The sequence below is a fragment of the Drosophila pseudoobscura genome, chromosome 4 (assembly GCF_009870125.1).
Source record: "Drosophila pseudoobscura strain MV-25-SWS-2005 chromosome 4, UCI_Dpse_MV25, whole genome shotgun sequence".
Lineage (NCBI taxonomy): Eukaryota > Metazoa > Arthropoda > Insecta > Diptera > Drosophilidae > Drosophila > Drosophila pseudoobscura.
Window position 1 is genome coordinate 15,278,740 of NC_046681.1, and position 16,027 is coordinate 15,294,766.

The window sequence follows — 16,027 nt, forward strand, 5'->3', positions numbered from 1 at the left end:
CCCATTATCCTTTCAGATTTTGGAGCATGGAGGCTAATTAGCTTTCCACCTTTCAGGGAAGTAGCACCCCCCTCCCACCTATCGTAACAGCAACAAGCGGATACCAGAACTTGGCCAGAAGAAAACGACAGCATGTCAGAGAAGGAGATAGAAAGAGATAGAGGGAGAGGAAGCGAAAAGTAGAAGTATCTCCCAGTTGTCCAAACGAGCTTAATGAACTCTTTCAAATCAGAGGCAGAAGCATCACAGCATCACAGGCATCGCTCAATGCCAAAAACATTAAAACTGACAGACAGACAGACGGACAGACGGAAGGCTAGACGGTAGACGGTAGAGGATGACTGCTGCCACACCCCCGTCTCAGAGGAAATACGTGCAACGCCGCGTGGCAAGTTCATTGTGTGTGCAATCCCCAGTGGTCTTCCGGGAGCTGTTGCTTCAACATGTGACCAAAAAACAGGAGGCAGAGGAGGCCACAAAGGTCGTTGCAACACATTCGCCTCGTTGTTGGGTCAAAAGTCAAGTGTTGTTTGTGGTGGGTGGGCATTTGGGGGACGGGGGACGGGAGACGGGGAAGGGGGGGTCCAGCCATTACAACACTTTGTTGGCTGCTTTCTAAAGTTTTTCTCTCACCATGGAGAAAGTTCTTCTTCTTTGGCTTTTTTTTTCGCTCTCGTCCTTTTGTATTTTTCACGCCTTGTCGAAAGTTTTCCTTCCCGGTTGTTGTTGTTGTTGTTTCTGGGTTTTTTTTTTTCCTATTTTCCGCCTGCTGCTGCCTTAACAATGAAATTTTTGACTGCTGATTGTTTGCTGTTTCTGATCAATGTTATTCTTCCAGTTCAATGCGACTTTAAGTAGACCAAACAGAGGAAAAACATGGGGAAAATTAGACTGGAAATGTGGCCCAAAAGCAAAGGATACCCCCCTTATAGCAGGGCAAGGAATCCTTCTTTATTTTCTGGTACTTTGGGGCCAAGTCTGCAGCAAATTGAAAATTGAAAGTTTTCCTCCACTTTTTCCTAGTTTTTCCCTTTATAGATACATTTTGTTTTGCAGTTTGTCTGCGACTTTTCTTTGGGGGGTTTACTAGGAGAACGATGCTGCTGCCCCGAAATAAGGTAGAAATAGTCGACTCTCGGGGGTTTATTTCTTTCTTTGTTTCGATAGAGATTTATATCGGAGAGAAAAGTTGAGAAAGGGAACATCTTTCGACCTAATAACATCACGTAATGCTTGAGGTTCACCCCCCCCGAAAATCCCGCGTGGAAAAATCAAAGCTTCTGCCCCTCACCCTGCCCCTGTGTGTGTGTGTGTGTGGGGCAATCATTTTTCCAGCAATTTTCACACTCAAGCTGGCATGCACTTTGCCTTGTGCATTTCCCTCCATTTCCATTTCCATTCCCATTGCCATTCCCTTCGTTTTATCTGACAGCTGCACTTACGCAATGTTACGCATAAGTGCCCCTGCTTGTGGCACCTAAAATGTATGCAACGTAGGTGTTTTTGATGCACTGCCAAGATGAGGGCATCACTCATCAGGGAAGAGGCTCACTAAAATGATTGGAAATGCGTAAAACGGTCGAGAAAATTGACTGCAAATCGAAACCTTTTTGGAAGAGAAGCGTGTATATCGATTGCCTGGCTGATTATCCCCTATCGTTTGCAGTATTCATATGGAAATTCCTTGCCCTGTTCCCTGAAGAGTATTCAAACCTCTCTGAAGCTCTCGCTTTCCTCTATCTATTTTTCTGAATATTATTTTGAATGAATTTCATGGTCGGAAAATATGTGAAAATTCATTGAAAAGCTTCCCTGCGCAAAGTCGCACGACAAAAGCCCCCTCGCATGCCATTAGCCCAAAGGCGCGGAAACCGTTTGGAAAACCGTGTGGAAAAGTGTTCTGTCATGCCGCCGATATTTGCATTTCCATTGGCTGTCAATAGGTGGTGGATCCTTTCCCTACTCCTGGGCTCAAAAATCATTGCTCGACTTTATTAGCAATCATGACTAAGCGCCTGCCCCCCGTGCCCCTTCCCCATCCTTGATGAACACTTTTCTCGGCTGCTTTTCTTTTTTTTTTTGCACGCTGACAAATTGACTTGCCACATGGCCTAAAAGTGTGTGTGGCAGGCAGCTGCCACGAGGCGCTGCGGCTAATAACTCAATAAAGGAAGTCATGCCTCATGCCTCATGCCACCTCGTGGCACTTGCCCGTCCCTGCGGCTTACCTTTTGTTTGGCAGGAGACGAAGTTTAAGCCGATTTCCGCTTGTTTGTCGCACAATTACAATTTGTCAGCATTCGGGGCGGCTTATGGGATGTCCTTAGCCTGTCTTGGAAGCGAAGGATATACTGTATATATATCCGGCACCTAATTAGGGATTAGGCATTGCGGCAAGGGCACAAGTGACGCGCGGGGAGCCTCACAGCAAGGACTTTGATGTGAAAAGTCGAAAAGTGTGAAAAGTCATGCATTTTTCAGGCGATTTTTCCCGAGAAATCTACAAGATTTGGTATTTAAATGGATGGAAAAATAATAAACTGTACAGAGAGGGAGGAGGATTCGAATAAGAAGTAAGAGGGGGCCCATATGGCACCATTTTTCAAAGCAATTTAGAATAAAAATTATTGAAAAATTCCTAAATTAATCTGAAAAGATTTCCAACCATTAAACACCTTTATAAACCTCTAAAAGTGCCCTTAAAGCACCACTTGGTAGAGTCAAAGTTCTACCATCGATGGCTGTGGCGCTGCTACAAATTGCCTGTCTCTTTCTCCCTCTCTCTCTCACTCTCTGGTCGTGGCCACGCCCCTCTGCTAGGCCTTGAGGCTCTCCTAATGACCGCACGTAGAACATCTTGGCGCTGCGGTCCTGCCATAAATAACAGTAAAGCGCATTTGTCATAGGACCAAGGGGTCACAAAGGCAAAGGTGACCCCGACGCTCACCTCACCTTTCGGCCAAGTGCAGTCCTTGGCCTTTGTATCGCTGGACGTGTTCTTGTGCCTGTAAATCAGCTCATTAGTTAAGTTGGCAGCAGGCACCTCCATTCCTGCCCCACTGCCTCCCTGCCACACGTTCTGCTGCTGCCTCGTTCTTCGTTAAGCTTCATTTAATCAAAAACAAAAAGTTGGTCTACAAACCACGTGAAAAATCACCCCATGCTTAAGGCCTACTCCTTGCACTCCTTGCTAATAAATCTCTCGGTTTCGGATGGGCTATCAACGCTCTCGTTTCAGTGGAGAGCGGAGGTTGGGGGTGGAGCGGGGGTTAATATACGATTTAAGGCAGTAAAATATCTGCCCAGAAAGTTCGAAAGGGATTGAACGATGCTTATGCCATTGGAAGAGGGGGGAAAATGGATGCGAATGGATGTGGATGGATGATACGTGTGTGAATCAAAAAGTTAATGAAGAGTTTTCTGCTGCCACTCCTAAAGGAAGGCATGAAGGAAGGGTTCAGAGTTCACAGAAGAAGCAATGGACCTTCATTCATATTTTGTTATTGTTTAAAACAAGCGTTTAGGGATCATTAGAGGGAGGGAGAGGGAGCGGGAGAGGAAAACTCTTTGGAAACAATAATAATAATTTGCTGGCAAATGCCCCAAAGGGAAAAGCAGGAGGGGAGACCCTAACGAGGGGTGGAGTGTGGAGTGTGGAAGAGGCTGCCCCACACCCATGGTGATGGCTATAATGACGTCAAAGTTGTCAGGTAGCGATGCTTACCTTTGGCTTACCTTTTTCCGCTACTGTTACTTTCACCTTTCCTTTCCCACCGCCCCTCCCCCTCCACTATGATAACGATAACGATAATGATGATAATGGCGCGCTGCTGCTGGATGCCTCGCAGGCTACTCTCTCGCTCGCTGGCTCGTCCGCTAATCTTAATTACTTTTTGTTTAATTACTTTGACGTTTTGGAGGCGCCTCCTCGTCCGCCATTGTTTCCACTTTTCAACGCCCGAGGGTTGCATGCAGCATAGCAGCGAAGCGGCTGCTTTTCTTTTCTTTTAAAATAAATAATGTTTACTTATTATTTTTGTTTTTTTTTCCTGCTTTTTTCCTGGAAAAACTTTCCATCGCTAAAACAAAAGAAAAAGGCGAACCTTTTTTTTAAGACAAATAAAGGCCCAGCATATGCTTTTAGGCGGTTCTACCTGCTTGCCCCGTGCCCCTTGCCCTTTGCCCCCTGCCCCTTGAATTAGGGGGCATTTTCCTGGAAAGGTATTTTCCTAGCTACATATTTTGTAAACTAATTTAGTGATTAAAATCTGTAAAAAGGCAGAAGTCCTCGAGGGCCACCCCCCATGGCCACGCAGGAGGGAGAGGGGGAGGGGGAGGGAAAAGCCCAACCTAACCAATTAACATAATAATGTTGATTTTTTATGGCCGAAAGTTTTGTCATTGACTTTTGGGGATCAAAATGTTTGCCCAAGGACCTGCCACAAGCCTCCAGGAGTGGAATATGTTGTCACAGAAGAGGGGTGGGAGCGGTGGCGGGGGCGGGGGGCGGGGCGGGCGCCATGTAGTAGTGTATAGGCCATGAAATTGTTTGATTGCACATTAAGTGGTGCTGTTTTCTGTGTGCCACAAAGTACGCAACGCACCACAGAAAGAGTGAGGGAGAGAGAGAGAGGGAGAGAGAGCTGCCTCCTGCAACACGAATAATTTATGGGGAAAATCACAAAACCGAAACCAGAGAAAGACACACCGGAAAAGTAGAAAAGTGGCCAATATAAATTCCACAAAGAGAAAGACCCAAGAGGGGGGGGAGTCATGGGGTAGGGAATAAATGCTGTGGGATTGTGGAATGCTTGTGCGTGGATGTTAGACGAGAGTGATACCCTGGAATGTTGGATATTTTTAGGGAATTTTATTTGGAAGAAATATTTTAAGATTTATTCATTGGAAGAACTATGAAAAAAGGAGTTTAATTATTGCTATTGAAGGAATGAATATAAGATTGAATAAGTGGAAAGACTTTCAAATAAGCCTCAACTAAATAAATGGAAATATGTATCAAAAAGGAAGTCGTATGGGTATTGTCTTTATTGACAAAATGACAATGAGAAAATAGAATAATTTAAACACAGAATTGAAGACAGAAACAGAAGCAGTATCCACCGACAGTTACCGAATCCATAGCCCGGAGAAGAGTCTTGCGGCCGAAGGATGTCGCCTCTGGGGTACACGGCCTGGCTGACGGGCTGCTCGCTGTTCACGGTGATGGTGTCGATTGTGTGGCAGGCTTATCACACGCTGCAGACCCTCAGCCGAGCCTCAGTGCTGCTCAGCGGTCTCCTGGCCATCGAGCGGACGCCTCCAAGGTGGCCTTTGGCTGTGGAGCCTGCACAGATCTGCAAATCAGTGCCACGGAGTACCACAGCCGCCGGGGAGGTCGTCAGAAACGAAGATTAGCTGCCCATTATTTTCAAAGCGGAGCCGCTGCGGAGCTTGTGCTGGCCAACGGCACGTTGTTCAAGCAATTGATTGAGTTTTCCAAGGTGATGGACAAGGAGCACGTCCATTGGTACATTGGCTGTGCGGTTTTTCATGGAGGTTGCTGAGGTCCTGCTGGGCGCACACAAGTCCAGAAAAACTGCGCTGCCTGCTGCTCCAGGAGATTCGGCTGGCGGGCTAGGAGATCCTGGAGCACATGGCGGGCGATGTCTGGGGTCCGTGTGTGCCAACCGCTTCAAACTGCACAGCAACAAGAACAATATGCACATCAGAGCCGTGGAGGAGATGACAAATGCCTTGAGGACTTATCAGCCCCAGTTGCTGGCGGCTAGTGGCCTCCAGATGATGGACGTTTTCAGCATTGGACCGGGAGCGCGAGAGAAGCGCCTGCAACAAGTGAAAATGCAGCTGATCAGCCAGCTCAGTGGTACACGGAATCATTTCGAGATGGCCTCCTTTGTCGGGTTGAAGCTCCTACAAGAGCTGCGTCGATTTGTGCTTCCCTATGTGGACTCACTGGGCATGAACGAACAAGAGCTGGCCAATCTGCAGCTGGTCCTGACCCATGGTCGCACCACCCTGGCGATCGACTGGAATCCACGCATTGTCCACACACTCACTCAAATGGGACAGGTTTTTAGCCACTACAGCGCTGAGAGTCGTGGCAATCCCAAGCGACGCCACACACTGGCCTATCAGACCATCTTGACCATCGTCGACTCCCAATGGAAGAACACGCGGGCTGCGGCGGCCAAGGCGACCCGCTCATCGCTACGTCTGCAAGACGCAGCTTATCCGTCCGGAGTCCGTGCTCCAGGTGTTGGACGACAGTTTCGCCACATCCATGCAGGAGGAGGCGCCACGCATGCGCATAAGTGCGGCCAGACCGATGCCCTGCTGGAAGGAGCACGTGCACCAGCGCATCGAGGTGGAGATCTGTGTGGCCCCCGTCCTGGTCTGTCGCGTGGCCAGGAAAACGTCCGGCGTAGGGGATAACATATCTGCCTCTGGCCTGGCAGCACAGTTGTAGTGTATAAGAGACACGACTGCTTAGTATCTGCCTAGAAACCTGCCATACAAGACTCGAATGGAAAAGCATGGCCTCCCTTTGGTGGATTTGGATACAGTACTCGGCTTACTTAGCACCTTATTGGCCTTAGAAACGCGTTACCTCCGCACAAATTTGAGGAAATGATTAAGGATGCGGCACAAGAACATCGACAACCAATATTGATGGCATATCTTTAGAGACTTTACTTCTTTCTTCTTTAATTGTCCATTTTATAAGAGGACTTACTCTACAAAGTCTTCAATATTTTTACCAATACTTTTTGATATGCTTAAAACATCAGCTGTTATCTGTTTTAAAATTGCGAAACGTACTGTTCGAACACTATCACATACCTATTATATGGAGAATGTGTAATAAAAATTCCTGTTTGGAGCGCAAACTTCTCATAGAAATGTTCCTAGAAATTCCCCCAAAATACAAAATGCCGCAGACGTGTCACCAAATGCCTGCCGCAGCCTGAAATACCCGCAGGGCATACCCTGTAGAGGCCACACACCTACGCCACTGTGGGGAATGAAATGGAATGGGCCACGGCCCTCAAAAGTATGCTATATAAATGTTAAGGCCAGAGAGCCACAACACGGCTTATGACGTGCTTAAAAGCCACAAGAGCGGGGGAGACGGAGAGCTGTGGAAGCAGTAAAAGTAGAGCAGAAACGAGGCGAAAGAAAGCAGCAAAGGAGAACCCAAATAGAAACTGAGAAACAGGGAAGAGAAGGGACAAAGTAGTGAGAGCATGGAATATCCTTTGAATTCTCTGCCATTTCGGATCTCTGCATAGAGATAATGTACCCCATTGACTTTGAAAAAGATAAATGTATCTTCTAGAAAGTAAATCTCAGTTTGCCTTTCACTCAATGTTGATGTTCGATAGAAACGAAAAAGGAAATTCCGAAAGTAACAAGCGAATCGGGGAAAAACTTTAAGTTAAAATCAAATTTCAAACTAAATTCCCAGTGAAAACTACCACGAAAAAATGGTATCCAAATTCGCTTGCGTGACTGCGGGAGGCCTCCACCTGATTGGCGCCGCTTTCTTTGTGCCTCTGCCGGAGGACCAATACTCGCCAGGGCCCAAACTGGGCAGCAGTTCCTTTCTTTTGGCCGCGTTGCTGTTCCTGAGCCACATGCAGGTGATTCCCAGGCGTTTCATGCAAATGGCACCGGGAGTCTTCGGTTTTGTGGAAGTGATGTTCACCGTCTTCGTCACGGAGTGGCTGATGCATGTCCTGTGGTGCGGCATGGAGCGCTTCATCCACTGGATGTCGCGTATCTTTTGCCAGAACTGTTTGTGGTGCGAGTTCGTTGTGGAGTCCGTGTCGACCCTCCTGATGGGCCTCGCGGCGCTGTATGTGGTCTGCGAGGTGGTCTGTTCCGTGAAGATGAAGACTGCTGTGGAACGGGCCGCTGGCAGGGCCCTGGACAACCTGCCCATTAGCCAGGGCAGTGGCTCATTCGTTCAGAGGCTCAAGGATCTCAGGACCTACATCAAGGGTGCGATATACTTCTTCCGCCTCACGAGGGAGCAGCGGATGCTCACCATTCAGGTGTTTGAGGTGCAAGTGGCGCACGCAAGGCGCGGATTTGTCCAGGAATCGCAGGAATTGCCGAGTGAAAGCCAGGAGGAACCCGAAGAGATGCAGTGCCATACCGAAGAGGAAGCTTCAGAGATCCAGGAATCGTATACAGAGCTGCAGAGTCAGGAGGAACCCACTGAAGAACCCACAGAGTTCCTGAGTGAAGAAGAACCTTCAGACTTTCCCAGCTACTACCCTCCGCTTTCGGAAGATGAGATGGCGTCCTTTGACCTCTGAGAGCAGAGAATCCTTCCTTCAGAGAAGACCAGCCACTGTCGCAATCTCCAGAAATTGTTTATTATTTATACAAATTTATGCCACAACATCTGTTGTTTTTTTCCCCCTCCTCCTCCCCTCCCCACCCCACCCCGTTTCTCTCCTTTTTGTTGTTGTTGTGTGGGCTTTCATTTTTCGATTTCCTTGTGGACTTTTGGGCTCTGCCTTTTATTTGCTTTTCATTTTTTGCCTCAGCGCGTTTTTTTCCATCCTCTGTCCTCCCGTTTTTAATTCCCGCCTGTCGTCGTCTTTCTCTATCCCGTTGCCATGTTAGCCGCAATAGATTTGCCGTAAATTGTATTTTTAATCTGTCCAACAAATGCCATTCCGTCGACAGGCAACAGACGACTCGACAGACGATTCGACAGTCGATGCCTCGACATTCGATTTTGTTTCGAAAGCGATTCTGTTTGTGTTTTCCTTTGCCACAGAGAGACGGGGGGGAAGAGAGGAGAGGAGTGGAGTGAAGTGGAGTGGAGTGTAGGTGTTAATGAGCGTGTCAGTTGCTTTATTTATTTATTAGGTAATGGATATCGTCTCTCTTGTAAAAAAAGGCGTTTCGTAAAACCATTTCATTTCAATTTCTCTGAAAATCGTTGGAATAGAACTTAATTTTGTGTTTCTTCTTAAAGAAACTAAGATTTTTACAGAAGTAGGAATTTTTCGATATCTTAAGCCAAAAAGTAGGGTTTCTATGAACGTAGGAACTCTCCAGAACTCTCCAAGTTCCATCCTGATTTGGGTTATCTAGACACAAAAAATAACAACAAATAGGTATCCAAATCGATGCACCCTGATCCCTAGCGTTACTTCTTAAGGCCTTGAATAGCCCCTGGAATTTCTTTAAAATTCCAATCTCTATTCCTTTTCACAGAACATCCTTTTGGATTGTATAAAACATCTAGTGTAAATTTATTTTGTAGATTTTGTTAGATGCAGCAATCGATTAAATTGCAAATTGAGCAGCAGCACCTGCCCCTGCCGCCCACACAACACATCAAACGGAGAGGCAAAAAACAAAAATAGAGGCAAAAAAAAACAACAGAGTTCTGGAGAAACAAAAGTCGAATATTATTTTTGGCAATTGCCTTGGAAATACATACGGGGAAAAAAGAAAAGAAAAATATGATTGACAGATGAGAGAATTGCATTAGTGTCACTCATACGTGAAACCCCCTTTCCAGCCATGTTTTTCCAGTGTTGAGTAATTGAATTTGTGCCAGTGTTGATTCGATGAGAGATGCGGAGATGCTGCTGTTTCTGGATCACGAATAAAGGTGGATAGATGGTTGCTTCCCAACGAATCAACGGGAAATGGGTGAAAGTATATTAAATATTTCACAGAACACCACCCCCTCCTCCCCCCATGAGGCTGGCAGAAGGGATAATGAGCTTTGACATTCCTTTCGAATGCATTTGTTGGGGGGTTTTTCTGTGTGTTTGGGAGATATTTATAGGAGTACTACTTTTTTTGAGGAGTTTGTATGGAAAATATCATTAAATGGGAGATATATATAGAAAATATCCTTAGATGTGGAAAAATATGGAATTTCTTACACTTTTTGTTGTAGAAAAGATCTTTAAATGGGAGATATTTATAGAAAATATCCCTAGATAGAAAAATATTGAGTTCCTAACACTTTTTGTTGTAGAAAATATCTTTAAATGGAAGAAATTTCTTGAAAATATTCTAGAAGATACGAAACTCATGAGAAATATATTTATAAGAAGGAAAAGTATTGCCTTTCATGAGGTTTTCTTGGTTAAAAGGGAAGTTTTTCCTGGTTTGTTGGGTATTTCTCACAAAAAGTAATGAAAACTCAAAGATACAACCTATTGTGTCTGTATTTCTTGACTGTGGTGGTAATATTTATCCAAAAACTTAAACTTCTGGGAAATATGAAGTACATTTTTTTGTACTTTTCATCATTTAAGACCTCCACTTGCCTTAAATCTCTTGCCTAACTTTCGAATCAAAGTTCTTAGCAGATTATCGGGACACGCACACCGCATCCGCACTCTTTGCTCTCAGCTGCTCCTTGAATCCTTGAATACCCCCCCGACCAGCTCCATCTCCCTGTCGTTACATACTCACGCGTGTGCATAGGCAATGGATGGTGTAGAAGGGGACTCTCTGCTGTCAACGCAGCCCTCGAGAGGAGAGAAATATGTGAACTTCTGTCAGAGGATTCGTATCGTACATATGTCGGCATCACATTTTTAAATGTATTTTTGTGTCATGGCAGCAGCAGAGGCAGGAGTCAGAGTCTTGTTCGTGACTGCAGTAAATTCCAGACTATCCCCGAAAATAAAATAAAAATAAAGAAAAAGAAAAAGAAAAAGACGAAGGATGCATGTCTGCAATTTTTTAAGCAAACATTTTATTTGCTCAAATGCCAAGGAAAACCAAGTGGAGAGCAGCTTCCCAAAGAAAACTTGAGAAACTGAGACACGGAGACACTGAGACACTGGGAACCCGGCAGAATGCACATCCCACCTCAAGAGGGAACTTCTAGCCTTTTTCTACTGTTTTTCCTGTTGTTTTTCCTTCCTTTTGTTGACATTTTGAGACAAATCTTCAATAAAATAAAAAGGAAATCAAGTGGCCAGAGCATAAATACAACTCGAGCTACCAAAAATGGGGGAGACTCGGGAAAATGCATGGCATAAGTGGCATTGTTTGCTGGACATAAAGCTGGAATTTTGAAAGGAATTGTTCTAGTTAAAGGATGGATGATGGGAGGAATTGGACATGGCTGTAAACTGTAGCTAGATCCCCCCTCCATAGGCCCCAAAGTTGTATCTAAGCTTTCCCTTTTGCAACCCAGAGACACCCTTCAACACCTTCTTTCATACGGAAAATCCTTGTCGGAACCGTTTTTTGTTGGTCTTCCTTTCTGTCCTCGTGTTGTGTTTTGTGGTCAAGCATATGGCAGAACAGGACAGACCACAGAAGGACATGCTACACACACTTCCTCCGGCGGGCAGCAGCAATCACGTAAAAACCCCAAAGCCCCCGAAAACACACACAGAAAAAGTTGTTAGCCAATTTACTAAAATGTCCAATGGAAGGTCTGTCTCTCTCGTTTGCCACTCTGTGTACTTTTATCTGTGTTTCGTATTGAATAACAAATTATTTGTGGCATCTGTTTAGCAGGAGGGAAAATGGACTCCGAGCGGGGGCGTTAAACGTCGCTGGTTAGAGTCCGTCCATCAGTCATTGAGCCATGGATCCTACTCCCTTGTTGTTTGCTCATTCGAATGGAAACCAGGAATTAAGATAGTTTAATGTTCTGTCTGTCTCTCTCTCTCTCTTTCTCGCATGAAGTTCAGAGTTCAAACTATCTTTTTGTGGCGGCTGCTGGCCCCTCCTTCTGGGATACGTGAGTAATTTTTCAATGAATAGAAAACATTTTTGACTAGAAGCTTATAACTTTTAATACAATTTGTAGGCTCTGCTGACCTCTGACCTCGCTGGCTATCGCTCTGTGGCTTCATTAGATTTTCCCCCATTTTTTTTTTTATTTTTTGCCAAAAGCCAAAGAATTTATTGCCGCAAGTTCAAAGCATTTTCGATGGCTGCCGTCGTCACGCTTACTGCATTTTCAATTGCATTTCCAATAAATTCCCCATTTTTCCCAGCCTCAAGTTACTCTTCTTCTTGTGCCTCGTTTTTCCTTTTGCCAAATTGTAGAATAGAAAGAAAATTCGCGTAGCTTTTTAATTTTCACATGACTTCCGCGAGGCAGAGAGAAATGCATTTTGAGGCCAGAGGTCGAAGATTGAGGCCAGGAGGTTCCCTCTGGGAGTTGCTCTGGGGGCATGTGGCAGGATGTGTAATTACTGGGCGTGGGCGTGTGTTAATTATCCTCCTAATTGGAGTGTGTGGCGTCGAGGAGGGAAATGGAAGGTGGTTAAAAATTGCCCCAAAGACCATGGGAGCAGTGCAATGAAATTATTGTTAAAAGTGGTGTCCTGCTTCTTAGGGACTATATTGATTGCTTCTGGTGTCACAAAGGATGATGACTTTTGAACTGCTTAATAGGGAGACTTTAGATTGTATATTACCATTCCCCTTCCCCCCTTCTTCTACCTTCAATTACTAATATCAATCCACACTCTACGAGAACAAGGCTCACCATCGCTTTCAACTATAATTTCAGTACTTTTCCAGTTTTAATAGGAGTTTTTTTTATCCTCTAGACGAAGGTCTTTATTGCTAAAATAGTATTGAAATGTGTCCTCATTTTGCTCACTTTTAAATCATTATAATTCCACTAGTATGTTCTATAAACGAAATACTAGTTAGGAGATTTTCTTTTGGGATAGTTTCGCCAAGAATTTTCCAATGAAAATAACTACGATTTGGTAAAACGAATCATGTTGATAAAAAAAACATATTGAAATGCATGTTTTTTAGTTTTTAGTTTATTAAATTATTTGTTAATTATTAAAATTTTTACATATATATATATATATTCTTACATATTTTGAACTTTATGAAAAACTTTTAGCTTAATAAATATACCATTTTTTGTATAACATTTTTTTCTAAAGATTTATACGTTTTATAATAATGAATTACTCGAAATGTTCAGTATTTCCCTATTGGTAGGTTCATATAAAATAGGATTAGAACCTCGTAGGGACACACTGAAGAATGATTACACTGCGTATACCTGTTGGAAATGTGGCCACACTGGTAATACTCAAGATCTTTCCAGGAACATCTGTTGAATCGATTTGTTTTGGGGAATATCGTTGGCTCCAGAGAATTTCTTTAACAAATATTGAAGAATCTTTTCTTTCGGATTCCTTCTTGTCATCATATTGCCATATGCATCCCCAGATGCTGTTTCATCCTGGATTCGACTATATTTCATAAATTCATTAAATTCATCGAAAAAGAAAGACCATCCCTCTCTCCAGGGTAAAAGGGATTTTTACTCCCTCCCCAGAAAATTCCCCTGCTTAAGAAAACACTCTCAAAGAGCTTTATAAATTTTATTGCCAAGTGTTTTTATGATTAAAAAATCCATAATATTTTATTATTTGCCAAACTCCTTTGCAGTATCTCCCAGCTCCAATAGCTCCTTCTTCAGTCCTAGTCTTATATCCTCCGTGAAGCCTTCTTCAGCGCCAACTAAACTTTTATTTGGCGCCGCCTTGTCTTTTATAACCTGCTGCCAGCCAATGGGAGCATCGTTTTTCAGTTTCTAAATTCCAAATAAAATGCGGGTGGAAATAGTGAGGGTGTTTTCGGAACAGCTTTTGCTTCCTCCACAAAAATAAAAGCTCCAGTGCCTGAGCTTGAAAACAGCTTTCTGAAGGGGCGAAATATGTTTTTATTTTCGAACAGAATGTGGTCTTTAATGTTTTTTAGCAGTAGAGGTTTATCCGGGAGGTGGATAAACAGGGTAATTTTGGGGTTTAACATTCAAAGGGTAAGAGAGCGAAGAGCTAACATTTCACAGTCATCTCGAAGCAGGCAGCTCTGAAACTCGTGCACCAATCTTTGGTGGAACAGGCCTGACGCTCGTCTATATAAAACAGGTTTTTGAGGATGTTCCTCAGCTGAACATTGCGCATTGTCAGAGGAGGTGGAGGACAGACCAGAGTAGCGCCTCTTGTCCAGCTATAGTTCACTGGAATCGGGGGAAATTAGTTTAATTAAATTGATGAGATGGCTCCTGCAGACTTCACGTGCTCCTGGATGCGGCTCGATTTGGCGTCCAACCTATTCCCCAGTAGCTCCTTCAATGCGTTGGTCGAAAGCAAGGAAGAATGGTGGAATGTGGTGCGGAAGGAAATATGATTTGTATTTCCTAATAAATTAATATATATTTAAATATATTTAATCCAAAAGAGCATTCCGCTCATCAATGGGAAGAAATAAATTATTAATCTAATTTTTTTAGAAAATAACTTTGCTGATCGCAACTTCTGGTTATAGCGACTGAACGACCAATGTTATGGTCCATCTCGATATATTTCGTTCCTTCTGTAAAAACATCTTGGCCTTAATAATAATTATTCAAACAGTTCTGGTAACAGAGAAAGAGAGAGAACATGTTAAAGTAAAGCCACATTACTTTCTAAATCGCTCTCAATTTGTTCGCCTCTTAGCCAATCAGAACACAGCATTTGTGGGGAAAAACCTATATTTTTCCGCTGACAAATAGCTGGAGAAAAATCTTTGTTTCTCTTGTCTGTTAAGATTTCCTGCTCTGTTAAAACGAACAGGCAAAGAGAGCTTTCATTTAACAGCGGCTGCTAGACAACAGCTACGCTAACATAGTCATTCACCTAACATTAAAGAGAGTTCAACAGCTAGCATTAACATCAGAAATTAACATAATAAGCTTAACAGATTATTAACATGAAAGTTGAGGACTGTTAAGAGGCATTCCACGATAGAACTAACAGTGGATTAACAGCTTTCAACCTTTGAGACATTTTCAATCGTTTTTTCCAGGTATTAATGAATTAATTCCATTGGTTTGTCAATAAATTGTAATCCCTTCTAAACCAACATTTAAATCTGAGGTTAAACATATATTTATTTAACCAATAAATGGCTTAAAATATCCAGCGTATGCCCACACTCGTATGAATATGGAAACAATTGCTGGATTGACATCCATTTGGCGTTCGATACTCTTTGGCTTTTGCGGTCAAAACAAATTAAGTGGAATTAATTTGACTTTCTCTGACTTTTCACCTGTGCAACCGCACACTCACTAGCAGCAGTAAATGCACCTCATCCGCACCCCCACCCCTCTTGTATCTGCATCTGTGTGCATTTATGATTTCAGAATCAGAAAAAGGCCTGGCCTCTTCTTCCACATCGGAACAGTAGAGGCCTTTGTTTGGGTTGCTGTGCGTTTTGCTGTTTTCGCTGTTTCTGACATTTTTGAGTTCCCCCACACCGTGCCCCTCTCTGCTTTTGCTGCATTAAATATTCATCATGGAAAAAGCCCTGGTACAAAAAATGATGCTAGCGATATCCTCCACACATTTATTCCCATATGCAGGACGAATGGAGTGAGAGAGTGAGAGAGATGGAGAAATGTTTATGGTAATTTATACCCGAATGCGGAGATTGAAATTCATGTAAATAAATTGCACCTGTAAAAATAATTAAAGCCAGTCCATGCCACTCTGTTCGCTGGCTAAAATTTATATGAACTCTGAGCTCCGTACCTTTCACTTGGCAGTGCATAAATTTACTCTCTTTTTACACACTCCCCACAGCCATGCCCATATCCAAATATCCGTGCATACTCGTATATCCCTACTATATAGTGGCTAGATGTAGTGGGTGTTAGTGGGTGGCAGGGCTACTTGTTATTTGTTATAAGAGTACCTGCGGAAAAAATGAAAATATGTACAAAAAACTTTCGTGCCAGACGTCGGAGCACTTGAGGTGTTCCTGGGGGACCTTCCTTTTCCTACGTTCCCAAAGTGCGGGAACCTCAAGTGGACTTCAGGCACGGGGGCAAGGCAACAACAACAACAAAAACAAGAAATCACGGAGGTATTTTTATATCAGAAGATGAAGATACCCTTTATTTAATTGCATTTTTCCCAAGAAAGCTCTCCGATGTTCATTGGTTCTTGATTTCAGTGATTAAATGCAGATTTTT

At 43.6% G+C, this 16,027-nt stretch overlaps 2 protein-coding genes and 1 pseudogene across 2 annotated transcripts in view; all 3 read left to right on the forward strand.

Moving 5' to 3' along the window:
• LOC117183918 (uncharacterized) overlaps nt 1–16,027 on the forward strand; it is a 66,886-nt gene that overhangs the window by 23,488 nt on the left and 27,371 nt on the right. The window lies entirely within an intron of this gene.
• Nucleotides 5,040–6,912, forward strand: LOC6902402 (ADP-dependent glucokinase-like; annotated as a pseudogene).
• LOC4816186 (uncharacterized) lies at nt 7,367–8,428 on the forward strand. Its single transcript, XM_001355801.4, has one exon. The coding sequence runs from the start codon at nt 7,506–7,508 to the stop codon at nt 8,340–8,342; it is 837 nt and encodes a 278-aa protein (XP_001355837.3). The 5' UTR covers nt 7,367–7,505; the 3' UTR covers nt 8,343–8,428.